General features: G+C 43.0%; 1 protein-coding gene across 9 annotated transcripts in view; it reads left to right on the top strand.

Annotated features, from left to right (window-relative positions):
• The window catches only part of trip12 (thyroid hormone receptor interactor 12), a 47,244-nt gene that overhangs the window by 13,671 nt on the left and 14,182 nt on the right, over window positions 1–19,391 (top strand). Inside the window, exons 1-15 of one of the 9 annotated variants that reach the window (XM_054793254.1) lie at window positions 4,037–4,519; window positions 7,011–7,157; window positions 8,676–8,801; window positions 8,972–9,753; window positions 12,252–12,357; window positions 12,993–13,129; window positions 13,240–13,323; window positions 13,447–13,542; window positions 15,593–15,744; window positions 15,860–15,895; window positions 15,981–16,076; window positions 16,172–16,264; window positions 16,366–16,527; window positions 18,785–18,853; window positions 18,969–19,134. In XM_054793254.1, coding sequence (XP_054649229.1) covers window positions 7,060–7,157; window positions 8,676–8,801; window positions 8,972–9,753; window positions 12,252–12,357; window positions 12,993–13,129; window positions 13,240–13,323; window positions 13,447–13,542; window positions 15,593–15,744; window positions 15,860–15,895; window positions 15,981–16,076; window positions 16,172–16,264; window positions 16,366–16,527; window positions 18,785–18,853; window positions 18,969–19,134 — 2,203 coding nt within the window. In that variant the 5' untranslated portion in view covers window positions 4,037–4,519; window positions 7,011–7,059. Of the gene's footprint in view, window positions 1–4,036; window positions 4,520–4,767; window positions 4,981–5,307; window positions 5,427–5,791; window positions 5,814–7,010; window positions 7,158–8,675; window positions 8,802–8,971; window positions 9,754–12,251; window positions 12,358–12,992; window positions 13,130–13,239; window positions 13,324–13,446; window positions 13,543–15,592; window positions 15,745–15,859; window positions 15,896–15,980; window positions 16,077–16,171; window positions 16,265–16,365; window positions 16,528–18,784; window positions 18,854–18,968; window positions 19,135–19,391 lie in introns of those variants that run through there. The other 8 variants (XM_054793253.1, XM_054793248.1, XM_054793249.1 and 5 more) reach the window with 8 other exon arrangements.

Raw genomic sequence — 19,391 nt, forward strand, 5'->3', positions numbered from 1 at the left:
CGGAGGGCACAAGATTTATTTACCAAAGGTGGGCCATACTACAAGTTTTGGTATCCATCGATCGATACTTTTAACTTAGACATTTTTCAAGCTCATCTAATGATTTTGTGATTTTTACCTTTAATTTGTTGATCATGATAATAATCACAATAAAACACAGGACAATGATTTAGGAAAACAACAAAAAAAAACAATACACTTATTTGTGAACATTTAACAACATTTTAACAATATAATATTAAAATAATAAAATAAAATAAAATAAAACATGCTATTGATTATAGATACAGTATATACATTTGAACAACACAACAAAAAAAAATTAAAAATATTATGATCTTAGAGGCGACAGTGCGCAGGGGCTCAGCGGGAGACAAATATAACGCAGAGTGATTTGGGAGGTCTGATTTTTTTGAGGAGGCACTTTTATGATGCAAATGTATGACTCCCTCACCCCGCCTCCGCACAGAGACACCTTCGAACAGCCTGACTACACAGAAGCAAAAGCAGGGCCAGCGCAACCCCACAATAACTCCACAATACTACTTTATCTATTTCTATCAACTCTAACAGACCCCCTGTTGGCGCGTCACACAGCCACGCCACTAAATGTTTATGAATGAAAGCTACGACTATATGTGCTTTGCCAGTCCTCTTCCGGCAGGCACGTGGACCTGCCCCCTCCCCCACAGGTCGCCATCTCTCTGGTGGACCGGCTTGTGGTGTAACAATGTGGAAAACGTTTAACAGTCTATATGTATACAAATAAATCAGGGGCCACAATTATAAAAACAACTAACGCTATATGTGCAATAATAAAAAAACGGTGCAACAAAAACGGAAAACATCTAACATACTAAACGACTAATAATACTAACACTGATAAAATCACAACAGCCCTGTAAAAGCAAAACCTATATGTGCATATGTTATCAGTTTGTAGACCCTACACTGTCCCAAAACTAAGCAGTCAGCATCCCGAGGGTCAGGAGGTTCAGGCACAGCAGGAACGGTCAGTTGGAGGACAGGAGAGGATGACCCTCATGACCCTCATCCAACATGGTGAGCTGGTAGGCAGGTGAACGGCTGTTCCTGTCAAGGCTGCCCGGGGTGCTGTCAATGCATCTGAGGAGAAGAACTGGAATACAGGGTATACAAAAACAAACCACACAGCATCATGATAATAGTGAATATTGCAATAGAGACAGACACGAAAGCAGCAAGGCCAAACGTGTCCTCAGACCACTTAGCAGTGGGTGGGTCAGTGGTACAGGAACTTGAGAGCCTTAGTGGAGGAGCCGTCTGGGGCTGTATTGTTGGAATACAGGTAAGGTACAGCACGACCTTCCCTGCCAACAGACCATCCAACACAATTTCATATTGCATAGTCATAGTGGCTTGCAGTTGAGAACTGCATCAAAAGCGAGCTGTTGCACATTGTAGTGGATGTACTTTATGCGGTCAACATTAACAAAAGGCGTGATGAAAGCTCCAGTGAAACCTGCCTTTATGGGATTAGTTCATCAGGAACTCCGCCAGGAATGCCCAAACTGTCCCACCAAATAGTTGTGCTTCCCAATTGCTTGTCCAATGAGCGGCGGGACAGTGGTATTATGCCATCTAGTGGCTGGTCTGAGACTGCAACTGGAAGTCATTGGGAAGAGTGGAAGTGCGGAGGGGCATGACAAAAGAAATGAGGGAACAAGTCCCAGTCCAATTGCGTAGCAAAATAATTAATTGAGTACCCAGTCCGCACTGCCAGTAGAGGTCCAAATAACTGTAAATCATTTCAGAATTGAGATAATCTTCAAATGAAGCGTGTGGTCACAAAACTGGAAGGAGCCAACCGGGTCGCAGGTGCAAGGCTTAATGTCATGAAGGTTACAAGGGCAGCCACAGTGTAGGCACGTGTGGTTGAAGGCAGAAGTGGCAGTCTTAACAGGGCCTAACTGTCGTGGCAGCAGGAGTTTAACAATTGGGGCACAATTCGGGGGTACCTGACGCTGTGTGAGGAATTTAGCCGGACGATCGGCAGCGGAAAAGATGGATGGTGCAACAGTTAAGGTTGGGTTCAATTGAGCACATGCAATACAACTGCTATTAGTCACCGAATTAGTAGCCATTTCAACCGTGTGGGCCCCGGCATTGTCAACAGGTGTGTGTGTCTCTTTAGCAACTTTGCACCCAAGTCATGCCAGTTGAGTCACAGAATTTAGCCAGTTGTGTTTTGATGGTTCTATTTACTCTTTCAACTATTCCTTGGTACGCACGGTGATACACAGTCCTGAATGTATCTTTCCACCTTGCCTTGGGACTCAGAAGTGAAGTGGGTGCCATTGTCGGAGCCAATGGCAGAGGGCAGGCCATACCTCGGAATCAGGTCACAAACTAGCCAGTGTATGACCTCTTTAGCTGTCTCTGTTTTTGTGGGTGTGGCGTCCACCCGTCTGGAGAAGGTGTCTACAGCCACCAGCAGGTAGCGATAGCCCTTCACTCGCTGTGGTGAGCCCATGTCAGTTAAGTCGATAACATCTTTCCAGGGGCCGAGGGTGCTGGAAATGCTCCCGTTTCCAGCTTGAGACTTGTTTTGGGGTTAAATGATGAACAGCTCTCAAATGTATCTGTAATATTTACAAACATCTGACATGTAAGTATGCTGCCACTGCTTTTCTGTCATCTCGGTCAATCTCCTCCCTGACTGGTGTCCCCCGAACATGGCCTTCCTCACACAGTACCAACAAGAGTTTTGTTGACACGTCATGAGATGTCCAGATGCCAGTTAGCGCGCACTTGCTGGCACCTTTTTCCAACCATGCTTGTTGTTCCTGTGGAGCTGCCTCACTTTGCATGTCAACCGCTTCATTTGCAGCTAAACGTTCCATCGCCACAGTCATGGCCTGAAAATATGTACATTTATTTACATAACCTGTGGCTGCTTTAGTATCATTCCCTCTGGCTATGTGCGAATCCCCCTTTTGACGTCCTGGACATTTGGTAATGGCCGCTCTGGCAGGGAGGGCCAGTGCTTCCTGCAGTCTAATAATGTGCTCCAGGTGCTTTATGGGCTTTCCTGTCATGTAATCGGTCCTCATCCAATGTTTTAGCTCAAAAAACATTGTGGCTTTGGAGGCATAAGCCGAATCCGTCTATATGTTCACTGTCTCTCCCTCACTCAATTCGCATGCCCTGGTGAGATGGCCATAATGTCTGCAAGTTGAGCGGAGGCTGGCTGGTCCCCTGTTGTCATAATTTGGAGGACGCTGCTGTCGAGGTTGTTGATATAATTGGCAATCGGACTCCGCCTCCGCATCGCTCGCTGAACTAATTGTTGTTGTCTTCTCCTCGGTGACTTTATCAAGCGCTTGATTCCTCACCGAGGAAAAGATGCGCACCAGTTCGTGTAACAGTTTATCTTGTGATTTAGCAGTCTCGGTGGTCTTCTTTTGAGTTTTTTCATCATATCATTTGTTGTGGCGTGCGAGTGAATTCATCCAAAGAAAAATGGGCATGTCTTCACCACCTACCAGCCGCCCCATGTCAGCCTTAACCGGAGCCTCCTGTCCCTGTGTCAGTTTGTTTAGACCTGGTGGGGTACAGTTCGCGCAAGGTTTGCCAGAGGGCGTCTGGTGCAGGACTCAAACAAGTTGAACCTGCAAGAGTGGCGGTACCAGCCCACACCTCTATTCTGGCAAACTGCCCAAGCTCCGGATGTGCGGCGAGGAAAGTGCGCAGGTCTCCGGCCATCATTTTGAGACAGGAAGTTACCCACATGTGGCCTCCATCCTGAGGGTGCGGTAAATTGTCTCTCATGAGCACCTTGTCGGCATAAGACAAGTGTTGTATTTTAGTGATCTGGCCAAGTCCTTTTTTTCCTCTTCGATCAAAGGCATTTTTAGGTGCCTTTCTCTGCCCAAGTGATGGTCACTTCCGGCGCACACCACAGACACCAACCCTTACTGGGGAAAGGCGGCCTACTTCGCAGACAGTGGGTTTTGTTATCACCAATAGGTTTTCCCCCACCAGCGATTCAACTGTCCACTCCACTCCACGCGCACCGTTTATTAGTACACAAGCCAATAACTACACACAAATGAAATTTGGGATCCGTTTCTCGACACGGATAAGTCCCAGTGGAATCTCTTTAGTGTTCAGTAAAGCCTAAACGTGAACGCCGCTTTTCAACCGCCCTGCTAAGAACACGACAACAGTACTCTCAAGAATCCGGTCCCCGACATGGATAGGTCGCAGCGGTAACTCTTTCGTGTTCTTTCAGCCTGAACGTGAACACCGGCCCGTTTTCAACCGCCCTGCTAACAACTCAACAGTACTCTCAAGAATTGGGTATCCGGTCCCCGACACGGAACTCAGAAGAAAGTAGTCCCCGCGCGGAGGAACCGGGCGGATGTATATCACAGTTGTAGGCCGCTCAGCTGATGTGAAACTAGCATCCAGGGCTAGTAGAGAGAGAAAAGAGGAGCTGGTGCACTGTCTGTTACAACTACAACACTGGAAGAAATAGGTAACAACATTAACACTAAATGCATCATTTTTTCCACTGACACTTAGCGCAACGGCCTTAAGACCTTGTCAGAATATCTATAATCGACATAGATTGAGGAAATAATGAAGGAGTCTTTGGTTATGGTCTCGAATGCCGTCTCTGCTTCCCTGTTTTTTTGTGTCTAAAAGGTATCAAGAGGCCATTTCATTTTGCTAGCTACCAGCGAGAAAGCGAGCCCGTACATTTATTAGCTCATTGTGACACGTTTCCTAAATACATCGTTTGTTGGCTACGCTTGGTTAGAGAATCCCGTTGCCATCTCATCGATCTGACAAAAAAGCAAGCTAGCGACAACAAGGCAGGCTAATATAGATTAGCTTGTGTGCCAGTGTTAGCGGGTAGCTATATCGCTCTTGTTTGATTTGTCAATGTGCAGCGACCGTACACGACTGTCCTGTTGCAGCTAATTTGGAGTTGAGGTCAGTATTTTCAATTTAACAGCTATCTTAACTGGTGTCAATCAATAACAGAGGTATGGTTCGCTGAGTCCCGATCTGTTCATGTCAGGCAGTAAACAAATTGACAACATTAGCTATCGTGTATGGCTAAGCTAGCATTAGCTTGCGAATAATGCGTTTACAGTCTCGTCGACAGTTCTAGGGTGCTTAAATGTTATGTTTGGCTACCGGTGGCAATTTACACTCCTTTAAATGCTAAGATGTGTTAGTTACAGTGTTGACACGTTGCGTGTTAGTCCAATTTATATGTTCCTCTGAAACATTAAAGACAAACGCGAGTTGGCGTCACTGAGAGTAGGGCATTGGCCTTCTGTCAGCTCGGAAAACATCAGTGATCCTTAGCTTGCTAACGTTAGTTAGCCATACTTGTGAGTTTTACATTCGCATTGTCACTCGTGAACGATATGGTGGGTATAGCTCCGGAGCAGTTTTTCTCTTGGTTTGTTTTCCGTGGCAGGTTTAAAGTAACAACTTAGCGTGTAAGCTAACTTGGGCTAGAGTCCTGTGAATGTTACAGTTGTCAGCTGTGCCACACAGACGAGATTTCTGATGGCAGCCAATATAACAAGTTAGCTCTGGTTTGTTTGCAGCTTGCTAGCAAGCTAACAGTATGTCATTAACTCGCGTTTGATGCTACCATGTTCGATATGTAACGCTAACTGAGTGTTGGGTCATCGACGGTGTGTCCTGTCTTGACAGTCCGTAAATATAACCTTTCTGGTACCAACAAGGTCGATATTCACATTTGTAAGCGAGTTTAGTTTGAGAGCTACAGCTTAAAAGGTGACACACAGGTACGCCAACTACGCATTTCCATCTACCCATTGGCTTCATTAGCTGCTCTAATTCAGTCGAACGACTTGTAACAAACGTTAGCCTTTTAGCGACGTCTCTTAGTATTGACTGCAATTAAATGGTTAACCCGGTTCGCTTAGGGATATGTGTGTGTTTCTTGAGTAGATAGGAAAGAGACAAAGCCATTGGCAAATGTAAGTCACTAGCTAAACATGCTAGGCGGTGACTGTGGACAAGTACGTCAGAAACACACAGGCCTCAGTTTTCACGATTTGAACAAATATACTCGCTTGGTTCTCCAAGAGAAATTCACAATTATTTATTTACGTATTTATGTAGTTACGTACTGCCACACCGACCGATGTTTCCTGCCACCGACAAGTTGACATAAAGCAGAAAAGATGAACGCATAAACGAAGACCAGGATGTGCTAAAGCCGGTCAGCTTGTCAACAGTGGCGTATTTTTACATTATGATTTGTGCCATGATAAAGCCTTTATTTAATCTAATGTGTCTTTCCGGAGTGGCTATTGAAGCTGTGATTAAAGTTGCCTTTGTGAATCAGTTGATCTAATCAGCAGGCTGTGTTACTTTGAAAGGGGACTCCTTTAAGTCCCCTCACAATTCTTGCATGTAACCCCCCCCCAGTAACCAATGTATTGTATTTGAAAATTCATTTGAATTGCATTTTGTTGTAATATGTCTTGTTATAGAAACATTTTCTGTCTGTGATGTTTTAAAGTCACCTTTACTTTAGACTTGTTGGATGTGCTGAGATGGGAAGTACAAGTTGCTGAAATGAATACAATACAAAAGTTCAATTGAAAGCAATGCCTGCTGCATTCTAGTTGAGGCTTATCATGGTCGCAAGCTTGAGTTGGTCTCACCTTAAACAGGAATAATAGCTGCTGACATGCACCAGGTTGTTACAAGAGCTGGCAAATTGACCGCAGTCTAATAAACAAGTATCTGCTTTACAAATGCATCGATTCTCAAATTTGGCACTCCATAAAGAGCAACGTGACAGTTTTTAATTTTACGGATCCTCATGAAAAGAAAATGAGCGGTCTTCCTGTGTGTATAGATCAAAAATGTTGGTCCGTTTTGTCTTCTGAACATGTATAACTCGTATTATAATCCCAGCCCAATGTTATGTTATGTGTTAATCATTTTCCCCTTCCTCTCTCTGGTTGCAGTGAATGGTAGTGTCTAGAAAGGGTATGTCCCTTCAGGAGAGAGGTGCCAATGTCCAACCGGCCTAATTCCAATCCAGGGGGGTCACTGCGCCGTTCACAGAGGAACACTGCTGCGGCCCAGCCACAAGACCACACAGTCGCAGGAAGGTCAGCGGGACCACATTACCACTAATATGTTATTGAAAGCTACACTTCAGTGCTCACTTTAGCCAACAGAGTTTACATTCATATCTATGTAACCCGAATGAATACTTTGTATAAGTACAGTGGAACCTTCAAGGACAAATACAATCCGTTTGGAGCGACGGTTGATCGAGGAAATAATTTAAATCATAAGGACAAGCGTGAAACTATCGCCGTCATAAAGGCAGTTATTTACTGGACAGACATGCTGTAGTTTTATGTTGCATTTGAACATGGAACATGTAATAATGAGCTACCCACTGTAAACTGTAAGACTTAAGGACAATAAAACACTTAAATGACCAACATATGCCATGCAGACATAATTCCACTCGCCTCCGATCCAGAGCATGTAGACTGGCTGGAGTCGTACTGTTTTGAGTCTACTTATCGCACAACTTGTGGCATACAGGTGGTCCTCGGTTTTACAGCTTTCCGTGCTGCGTTGCTTTGTTTTGAATTCATTAAAACCCAATTTTGTTCCATAAACGTGAGAGTCGCTCTAGCGCCGCGCTTGACCTACCTGAGCATTGGAAGGACGACAAGGAGGTGGTCAGTCAACAATCTCTTTGGTTGCAAAAACAAAACAGGCCACTGTTGGCCGAACCACACCAAAACAACATCAGCAAACTCGACTGTCCTCTCTGCACGTAGCCACACAGTCAGTTTTACTGAATTAGTTTCTATTTAATGTTTTATTACTGTGTATTATGTCCTTCGTGTGTCACATGTACGACTTCGTGGTTAATTTAGGCGCAAGAGCCGAGCTGCACCAAAACGCGACCTGCACCAGTGGTTCTTAGTTATTTTCTGTCATGGCCCCACTGAGGGACAGAAATGTTTTTGCACCCTCCCTCCGCCGATTTTAAATACTATCGAGAAACTGTTACGTCTTTATCTGTCCTGTACAGGCTGGACTTCAACTAAAATCAGCAAAATGCAACAAAACGGAGATGAGTGAAGCATACAAGCGTATTGTTCATGAGGCAAACGGCACGCCGAGTACGACAGTCATACCTGCCCCTCACGCCCCACCCTGACAGTTTACTGCATCCCCAGGGGGGTCCCGCCCCACTATTTGAGAAGCACTGTCTTACATTATAGTCTAGGGATGGAACTCATACGTCACCCTAGGACCACATATGTTATTCCCCTAGATTTAGCACACAAAAAAAAGAACTCCGCAAACTGAATTAAAAGTTCAAATACACCCTAGTTAATTGTTTTGAGTTTAATCGAGGTTGCGAGATAGCTACTCTGAAGTTGTGTGCGGCTGACTGTATTAAAGGACATTTCGAAGTAGAGGTTCCACTGTATTACCGTCACACAAATATGACTGCACTTTTACCTTTGTCACGCTTATGCAAAGGTGCCAGTGAGCTCTAAGGCAGTCAGCAAAAATGAGTTTTGATTAAATTTGTCTTGTGGCTTCACAACAGACAACCCACACTGTTGCTTGCTCTTTAATTTCCAACCTTACAGGTTGCAGTCAGAGCAGGTAAAACAAAAAGCAAATTCCCCACCTGAAAGTAGAAGACCTATTTCTAAGGCTTCCAAAGCCACAACCAGCTCAGCCACTGGCCAGTCCAGAGGGCACAGCTCAAGAAGGTACCCCTCCTCTCTACCTAGTACTGAGTTTGCTTTGAGTGTATTTTTCTGTAGGGTTTTTACTTTATTTAGTAGTATACTTAGCGTTTTGTTCTTAATCAGAGTGTAGCTCATTTGTGTGTGTCTCGTTCCGTAGATCATGTTTTGTTTTTTGTTTCCCCCGCCCACAGAAGTGGACTTGCTTTGTCTGTGGCATCGTTTGTACTGCAAGACGACCCGGAGGCTGCAGGGACATCAGAACAAGAGCGACCAAGCCACCAGTCAAAGAGTGAAGGCACCCGAGGCCTGAAGCGAAGTGAAGCACCTGACCAAATTAGCACCTTAGGACCAGCACCAACAAAAAAGCCCAAATCACACTCATTGCCCAGAGATAATACCTCAGAGACCAAGAAAGGTCCAGCTAAGAAGAGATCACTTGCCTCAGAACCACCTGCATCGTCAGGGCGAGGACAGAGCAAGAAAAGAGGGGCCGTTGCAGCCTCACCGGTCCAGAAACGGAAGAAAGCGGACTCTCTCCCTGGTCTAAGTAGCGCCGCTGTGCCCCTCCCCAACCGTACAGAGGGCAGAACTGCTAAACCCACCAAGCTGGCGTCTAAATCAGCCGCCTCAGCCAAAGCTGGGTGTAGCAACGTGACAGACTCCTCCTCTTCTGCATCGACTTCCTCCTCCTCTTCCACTACAGGCACAAACAGTGCTACCACGGCGGGCGCCAGAGTCAAACAAGGGAAAGACCAGACTAAGGCACGCCGTTCTCGCTCCGCATCAAGCCCCTCTCCTCGACGTAGTACCCTTGACAAGGAGCAGGCTAAATCTGCTAGCTCTTCAAAGTTTGAGTGGGCGACACGCTTCAACCCAAAAGTTAACCTGCCAAAACCCAAACTGTCTCTGCCTGGATCCTCCAAAACTGAGACCTCCAAACCAGGGCCGTCAGGATTACAAGCTAAACTAGCAAGTGAGTCATAATCCGTGCATTGATTTCCGCTGTTCAGTATTGAAATACCCATTATAAAGCACAACTGAATTATTTGCAAGGATTTTCAGTCTGGATGGTTGAGCACCAACTAGTTTTTAATGTCATATGTAATGCAAGAATACCTATCCTGTATGTATGTGTGCCTAGCATAATGTAACAAACGGCTTGTGTTGCATTTCAAAGCTGTCCTGTTAGCAACGGCACTTTAGAACTCACCATAACATAGGCAGGCAGATTGGAATGGGACCATTTTTAGTAAGTCCCATTGGGGTACATTAGAGAGTGGATCTGTAGGGTCCGTGCTGGCATCTGCAATTAGGTTTCATCATTTGGGGGTTTTAACAATTTAATTTTTTTTTTTTAATTTGGACTGTCCATGTGCTGGGAACAGTAGATAATTTAATGAAATTGTTACTTCTTACTAAGCATTAGCTGTAGTTGAGGAGCTATAGATTTTGAGTTTGAATAAAGAATAAACATTGAACAGCCAGACTCGGGTTTGGGCACCCATCCGCTTTGACCCGTCGAGTTGAATTACAATGAGGTAAGATGAAGGGTGTGTTAAGCAAGGATAACACAATCCGACATGAAAGGTGACCTATCATTCCAATAATTGGAGCGATTGATTACCTGTTGATAGTTATGCTAATATTGGCCGTAGTTGAATCTGTGTTGTGATTCCAATGCTTGACGCAGAAGTACATGTGATGTACATGACCAGAATATCAGTAGCAAAGTATGGTAGAGCAGACCAAAATCTTAGGTCATTGTTCACATACCACAACAAAAAATGGCTTTCAGAGACTTGTTGCAGCAGTCTCAAACAAATAAAAATGGGGTGGTACGCTGACCAGCTGCTCTGCCTCCGCTCTTAAGGCACGTCTACATAATCTACACTGCTTGCCTGTAATTTCTGTGACAATTTACGATCTTATGTTCATTTATGTTGACGTCGCTGCAAATTCTGAGACCAGAAAGCACCAAAGTTGACCGTAAAAGCTAATCCTGCTGAAAACACGCACGCAGGATGCCGCCATCTTTGCCTTTACGTTTGTTTGGCATACGTGTCAGGTACATGCAATGTATATGTATACTATGTAGGCTATAATGTGTTTTATGTATATTTTGAGCTTTACTATTTTGTATTCATAAATTATCTTGGGGAGAATGAAATGTTTTCTGCGTGTCTTTAGGGCCAGTTTATGACCACCTAACATGAGAAAAAGCTATCATCTCCGTCACTCGTTTGTGACACTTTTGAGAGAAGAGGCACTCATACGGTCATTTTTGAAATTCAAGGGTTTCATGACATGAAAGAAAAACCTTATGGTTGAAATGCCACATTTGAGGCGCCCCCAGGTAGGGCAGCTTTTATTAAAAAAAAAATAAAAAATCAGGCTTCACTACACAATCTAAAATAAAGCATGGAGCACCACCAACTATCACAGTCAGTCAAATACGGACAGTTTCATCTTGTTTTTTCTTCAACAAATTAAACAAATCTTGCATTAAAATATGCCCGCTGTTAGCACTATATCTCACATAGCAATGCTACTGTTGCTGACATTGGTGACACCCCCCCACATTGTATTGTTGCGTTGTTGTATCTGATACACTACCTATATGATGTTTCATAACAGATTTTGGGCAACACACCTCTCCGAGAAATACTCAGAAGTGTGCAGCGCATACTGTAGTTAATTCACCCAAAACCAAAATTCACAGTAGTTTGGCCCAGCATTAAGTCATCCATTTAATCCTTCAGCAAAAACATTGATGCATACTAGCTGTTGAAATTATTGTGGGGTCACACTGTTCTTGGTAAGGGATAGGCTAGATACTGAGGCGTCCTCTGTGGCTTGGGCTCTCGGCCCAAAAAGAGAGACTCCTCCTCCTAAGTTGGCTTGGTTATCAACCTGTCAGCTGGACTCGAGAGTTATGTTTGTAGACCGGCGGAGATACTTCTGTTTGGAAGTAAGAACTGCATCTCTCTCACAATTTGTTTAGCTCCCATCATCTGATACACATAACACACATAGCCAATGTATTTACAGCGAGAATGGTGAGTAAATCAATAAAATGCATTGCATGCCTTCCCCTACTTATGCAAGGATTTGTTTTGGACCATGCCATTTTGATCATGGGGGGTTACTTTGGTCTATAATATGAGTTATTTGTAGAGGACCCCAAAACAGGGCCACATATCTTTGGTTTTGTCCTTTTTAAATATGAAGTATAATCTTTTTGCTGGAGTGAATTATGACTCTTAGGTCTAGCAAGAAGGGTGTCCTGTCATAGTGCCATGGTTGCTATTAATATCAGCTAGGCAGTTGTACAGCTCTTGAAACAGGCAACGCTTTGCTGCTGAAAATAATTAGATATTTTTGCTGTGGTGCCATGGATATAGGGTTGTCTTGTGTTTTAAACGCCTTCATCATGCCTCACCAGTTTTTAAGTGTCACCACTGTTCACCCAAGGTTTGAGAAAATCCACTAAAAAGCGCAGCGAGTCTCCTCCAGCAGAGCTCCCCAGCTTTCGGCGGAGCACACGCCAGAAGACCACGGGCTCCTGTGCCAGCACCAGGTATATACTCCTGTCTTAAATTAGACCTGTAGAGAAGTATTTAGAGTAATTGTTGTCTGAAAATATAGTGTCTACTGTCTTCTGACTGGTGTTCCATCCAGAGGAGTGGAATTAAAAGAATTTAGATGTCCTGTTGATTCTTGTGGCTGATATGTGTGTTGACTATTTGAGTGAACTAAGACAAGGTTTACAAGACAAGAGTCTGGCTAAATTAGGACAGAGTTTCTCTTTTTGTTTTTTTTTTCCTGATAAAAACAGACAAATGTAGGAACATAAAGCTGTAGTTGCCAATGTAAGTAACAACACAGAATTATACTACCTACAGGCCTTCTTGTGTTTTCAGGGCTTTGTGTCCAAACACGTTTTTATCCTCCTGATTCTGTTCACCGAAATCTTTTTTGTACCATACCATGTAAAAAGCTGTAAACCTTGGGAGGCCAGTCTGACCAGTGTTTCTCAGGCCTTTTTTTGGAAGTAGTTCAGCGTTTTGGGCCGCTGTGTTGTACATAATATGACCTTGAGAGAGAATTGTATCAACTGTACTCATTGAAAACACAGTCCTGTGCCTGTGACTTTGAGAATACCAGACTTCTGTAATTATTCTGTTGTGCTCATATTGATCCTGCTTATTACAGTCGGCGGGGCTCAGGCCTGGGCAAGCGTGGGGCAGCTGACGCTCGCCGACAGGAGAAGATGGCTGACTCTGACAACAACCAGGATGGGGCGAACTCGTCAGCTGCTCGCACTGATGAGACATCACAGGGGGCTTCAGGTACCCACCTAATCAATGACCTAATATTTATGTAAAAGGCCTAAATACACAGAATGAGGCCCCATTTTCTTTTAAATCTAATTAAATGTTAATCCATTATGTCTTTCCAGCTTCAAGCTCTGTTACGGGAGCAGTAGGCATGACCACCTCTGGTGAGAGCGAGTCTGATGACTCTGAAATGGGAAGGCTTCAAGGTACGTTTAGTGTTGATCTCATGATACTCCAAAGTTGTTCACTACATACTGTATGTCTTGTCATAGGGCATTAAATGTCAGAATAAGTATTCTTATCGTGTCTGAACTTATGTCCCCCTATAGCGTTACTGGAGGCCAGGGGTCTCCCGCCACACCTTTTTGGGCCCCTGGCACCCCGTATGTCACAGTTGTTTCACAGGACCATAGGCAGTGGTGCCAGTAAGTACAACATTATATTCCATGCATCTCCCTTGTGCCACATGGACATTTGCTGCACAGTAGCCGTTCAGATTGGCCCAGCTCTATTCGCCTTAGTTTGGCAGTCAGGTAACTGAGAAAACCAAGCTGTATTGAACACCTCAGGACCAGGAATGCGCTGATCCATCGGTCACCAATCAGTGTCAGTCGATTTCAGTAGAACAGTACGTCATTAGCATTAGACGATCATTTCATAGGCCTTTCAAAACCGATCACAAAAAACGATGACTTGTGGCACACAAAATATTTCAGATATGGGTAGAGCTGCAACCATTAATCTGATTAATTGATTATCCAATTCATCGACAACTATTTTGGTAATTGATTAATCTTTCATTTAAAAAATGTACTGTAAATATCCTGATTTCAGCCTCCCAAATGTGACTATTTTTAAATTTCCTTAGTCATCCACGAAAGCAGACCTATTATCTTTGTGTTTCAGGCAAAACAAGATAGTCGCACACATCAGCTTTGACTTTGCAAAAGAGCAATCGACATTTTTGCGTCATTCTGATACTGATACTGTATCTTGCGAAGAAAACCACTGCAGAGATGTGAGCATAGAGCGTGCATAAGAACATTGCCATGCAAAGTATGGGATTTATCCACTTGAACTTGCGTGTGAGAAAATGCGTCCATATATGCACAACTCTTACCATGTACACACAAAACCTAGTGGTAGAACACTGAAACTACAAATAGCTATGGCTGTGCCTGCCCAGCGCAGGCCACGTCTTCTTGCTACATGCTTCACAACTTGACCATCAAACAAGGCACCGCCCCTCCCACCAGAGCAGACGATCCGATGCCAAAGTTTATTCATTTGTTTATTGGTGATGTACATGTAGCAGTCTGTGCCAGTGACTCGTTGATTTTCATCAGAGTGTTTGTGATGTTTGTCACTTGATTGTTTATACTTCTCTACTTCAAATCCAATTAATCGTAAAAATAATTGGCCGATTAATCGGTTATTAAAATAATAGTTAGTTGCAGCCCTGGACATAGCGCTGCCAGAGCTTTAACAGATAGTGTACTCGCGCATGGAAAGTCTTCTTAAAGTAGGTGTCTCATTCTCAGTAACTTATTACTCATTATGAATAAGTTGAAAAATTTACAGTTAATCCATGAGTAATATCGGTATCTCGGTCATGGATGATCAGTATTAGAATCGGAAGCTTAAAACCCCGATTGGAACATCCCTACTAAGTACTGTATGAGATTCTCATGGTATGATAACCTTGGACATTCGGGAAATATCACTGTTTGACTGTTTCACTATATTATAATTACAGCTCTAAAATGTGTTATTTTGGAATATCTTTATTGAAATGAGAAAAAAGTCAAGTCATTTTTAAACCGCATAACATGATGAAAGTGGAACATAGGGATTTAAAATGCAAAGTGCAGCCTGGTACGGTAGAAGTGGCCAGGTGTGAATGTGCCGTTAAACCCCAACGGACAAGGTGCGAGAGCAGGTGCCTGAGGGAAAAGTCTCAATGACCAGTAGAATCTGGCCGTCCGAGTAGAAAACGTGCAGTGGAAAAGAGGCGTCTCTTTTGGTAAGCTATAAACCGGGGTGGGCAAACCACGGCCCGAGGCCCTCATCCGGCCTGCCAAGCTTTTGAAGACGGCCCGCCAGTTGCTTCCAAAGTATTTAATTTAAACTTTGAACATACAAGCTGCAAGTAGAGTCAATCTGACAACCTTTTGTTGGTTTAAGTAGCTTTTCACATGCAGCGATCCAGACAACTACCCCCCTCCCTGCCAAACAAACAAGTCAACAAATATGTGACACACAACTTAACCTGTCTGGGAAGTAAAAAACGAGAGACGTTCACATACTCTTTAATAGCCAGTGTTTTATCATTAAGCTTAAACTAGTGTTCGTGTATCAAATATATACTCTGGCTCCCTGGCCGATTTTGTTAACTCAATGCAGCCCGCGAGTCAAAAAGTTTGCCCACCCCTGCTATAAGCAATAGTTTTCAAATTCTGTCTACCCATTGTCCAGGCTCCAAGGCACAGCAGTTACTACAAGGCCTGCAGGCCACAGGCGATGAATCTCAGCAACTCCAAGCTGCCATTGAGATGTGCCAGCTGCTGGTGATGGGCAATGAAGAAACCCTTGGTGGATTCCCTGTCAAGAGTGTGGTGCCTGCTTTGGTGAGTTGTATTCAGTTTCCCCCACAAGACTATGATATCTTTTTTATATTCAATCGTGAAGTTTACCTGTGTGCCCAACTGCTCGTGGATTAATTCATTTAACTGTTGTCCACAGATTACACTGTTACAAATGGAGCATAATTTTGACATTGTAAGTATGCATAAGTTTGAAAAGTGTACATTTTACATGTCTTTTTCTTTCATAGTTTTTTAAATGTTTGAATTTATGCACACAGATGAATCATGCCTCTCGTGCACTCACGTATATGATGGAGGCCCTCCCTCGATCCTCAGCTGTGGTGGTCGATGCTATTCCCGTCTTCCTGGAGAAGGTAAGACGCAGGGCCCTGACTGTTCCTAACCACCTTGCAATACGTGACGCTCACCTTTTTAGATATGCTAATACACAATGTCACTTTGTTTGCAGCTTCAGGTGATACAGTTTATTGATGTAGCAGAGCAGGCACTGACTGCCTTGGAGATGCTGTCAAGGCGACACAGCAAAGCAATTTTACAGGCTGTAAGTATTGCTGTTTTTGTTTTACTATAACATGTTACTCATTCTGTCTCTTATTTGTCACAACTCAAAATTACATTATACTCTCATGTCATCCCTCACAGGGTGGGCTTGCTGCCTGCCTGCTTTACCTAGAATTCTTCAGCATCAATGCACAGAGGAATGCCTTGGCCATAGCAGCCAACTGCTGCCAGAGCATTACGCCAGATGAGTTCCACTTTGTTTCTGATTCTCTGCCGTTGCTGACTCAGAGACTTGCACATCAGGTACTAAATCCCGCATGTTTGGAAAATATTTAATGTGTTATCTGTCAACTTTCATACACAATTTGATTATCAAAGGAAGAAGTTGAAACACGTCTATTATTCACACCAATTCCTAAACTTTGTTGTAGTATCTCAAAGTATGAAACATTGTGAACCCGGGACATTAGCTTGTAAGCTTAGGTCAAAAACATGATTGTTGTGAGGATGTACTTTTTCTGGAAAAGTACACAACGGTTTTTAAATCCAACGCAAAGGTCACAGGCGCACATCATCTAGGGTTGCACATCTCTTGGTGATAGATTGATTCGATTCATGCATTTAGATACATTTACAATACAATTAAAAAAAATAATAATAATAAAAAAGGGGGGAAGAAAAACAATACAATATAATTCTACAGTTAACATTTGTTGCTGTAGACCAGGGTTAGGGAACCTGTGGCTCAAGAGCCAAATATGGCTGTTGCATCTCGCTCTCAGGCATTTCTTGACATGATAAAATATATTTTTCATTTTTTTCCACTGATATTTGAAAGTAAAACATTACAGCAATCACAGTGTTAAAAATAACGTTCAAAATATAAAACATTCTCATGCATTTGAATCCATTCATCCATCCATCCATCCATTTCTACCACAATGCAGGTGGCCAGAACCAATGCCAGCTGTGCTTATAATTTCTGGGTTATACACCAAAAAGTGACTGTTGTTGGATAATGCGGTAGCCTACCCGGGTCATTGAGAGGTCAAGAAGTAAACTTCCCTACTTTAATCAGTTAGTCAGCTAGCTAATTCTGCAGAGCAAACCCTTTTGAGGTGAAAAGATAGAAAGATGAGGCATACTGTGCAAAACCATGCAGCACCAGAAGTCGCATTAATGGTAAGAATTATTTTATTGTTCTTTTATTATTTTTGTTTAGCTTTTGTAAAACGTTATTTAAAAAATAAATTCAGAGACTTTGATGGCTTTGATGGCTCTTTTAGCCAAAAAGGTTCCAGACCCCTGCTGTACACATTCATCTTACGTTATAAAATAAAGATGGCAATTCTTTAAAAGAGACATATTTATAGTAATTTCAAATGTGTAAAAGACCATATCCTATCCCCATGCATGCTTTAAGGTACTGCCAAAAATAAAACCAAAAGACAAACAGAATCACATGTCATGTATTTACGCCCCCCAAAAAACTTGCTGAATCTTTTGTCACATGTCAATAAAAAAAATGTCTTATCTTTGAGTCCAATCAGTACTAAGAAATAAATGCTTAAAAACTCCACAAATAAATACAACTATTTGCCACATGGTTGCACTGAAAATATTGTTGGGCTGGAAAAGTAAACAATCCCATACTCAAAATGTAATGACAGTTGTAACCGTGCAACATGTCAGTCTGACCACAGTGTTTTGAACACTCTAGATGGGTGAAAAAGGATGCAACATTTAAAAGTTGCAAAGTACACAGTAGCTCTAGAAAAAAGGGTACCATCGTCTCGCTGGTAAAAAAATTTTGTGCTACCAGTGTACTTCAGAGCTGCTCTGCATCGCTTACAAATGGCGTGGCTTTTGCAGAGTTTTCCGTCCTTCTTGTAGAAATCAAATGTTTTGCTGACGTGTTACATCTTTTGCAGTGAGTAGCTATGATTCCGAGCTGCTACTATTTTTATACATTCTCGTCTTCAGTCCTGCTGAGCTACAGAGCATGCACGAGAACCGTTTGCCAGCAGCCCAGGCTCTCGTGTCGTTTTAGAGATGCACTGTCAACCGATTGCTAGTCTCGCTATACTCGATGCATGTGTCTACAGTCAATGAATCTAAGGATTCACGGCTGATTCTTATCGATCCAGGAGGCTGCTACCAACGCAGCCACACCTCTCGCTTGTCAAACCTGATATCTAGTCGCGTCGTTTTATCTTTCACAACTCTACTGCATACCTGGTTACAAATAAACAAAATAATACTGGTAGGTTTTAAATAGTGTAATAGTTTCATAGGTATTTAATGAGTCAGTGCATCTGCTAGTGAGTTGTGTGTCAGTGGCACATTATTAAGCGGACTGTAACATTTGCTACCGCACTTCATCACTAAGACAACATTCTTGTTATGTTTGCTTTTCAGTTATAGGAGTGACACAGCCCTTTCATTTCATTTAAAAAATTTGAAAAATTGAAAACAGAGAAACGTTTCCAGCCTTCTTACACTCAGTGAGGATTTTTGTTTCTAAGTTTGTAATTTATGTATTCATTTTCCTCTTCTATAGGATAAAAAATCAGTTGAGAGCACTTGTCTCTGTTTTGCCAGACTGGTGGACAATTTTCAGCACGAAGAGGTTTGTCTGTTGCGATTCTTTTTTTTTTTTTATTTTTTATTGCGATTTGAAACTTAATACCATGTTTTTATTATTGGCTGACATCACAGCTATTTTGTATCTTTTGACTTAACAGAACCTGCTGCAAGAAGTGGCATCACGGGACCTTTTGACCAACATTCAGCAGCTGCTGGTAGTGACCCCTCCTATACTTAGCTCTGGGATGTTCATCATGGTTGTGCGCATGTTTTCCCTCATGTGTTCCAACTGCCCCTGCTTGGCAGTCCAGCTCATGAAACAGAGTGAGTAACCAGTGGGTCACGCTCCATATACAGTAGCCATGAGGAAATCCACAGGTCCTGCATGCTCACATTGCTAAAACTGTCTGGCACTCTTCGGGATTTTTGCACACAGCACAGTATTTTACATAGTCTGTACGTCTCACAAATGTTGAGTATTACCCTTCTCTACTCTCGTTTTCTTCTCATCAGAACGTTGAGCTGTGGTTAATGTTCAGACTTTTCCTCGCCTTAAAATAGTTTTTCATTTTTGCGTTTGG

The sequence above is a fragment of the Dunckerocampus dactyliophorus genome, chromosome 12 (genome assembly GCF_027744805.1).
Source record: "Dunckerocampus dactyliophorus isolate RoL2022-P2 chromosome 12, RoL_Ddac_1.1, whole genome shotgun sequence".
Classification (NCBI taxonomy): Eukaryota; Metazoa; Chordata; class Actinopteri; order Syngnathiformes; family Syngnathidae; genus Dunckerocampus; species Dunckerocampus dactyliophorus.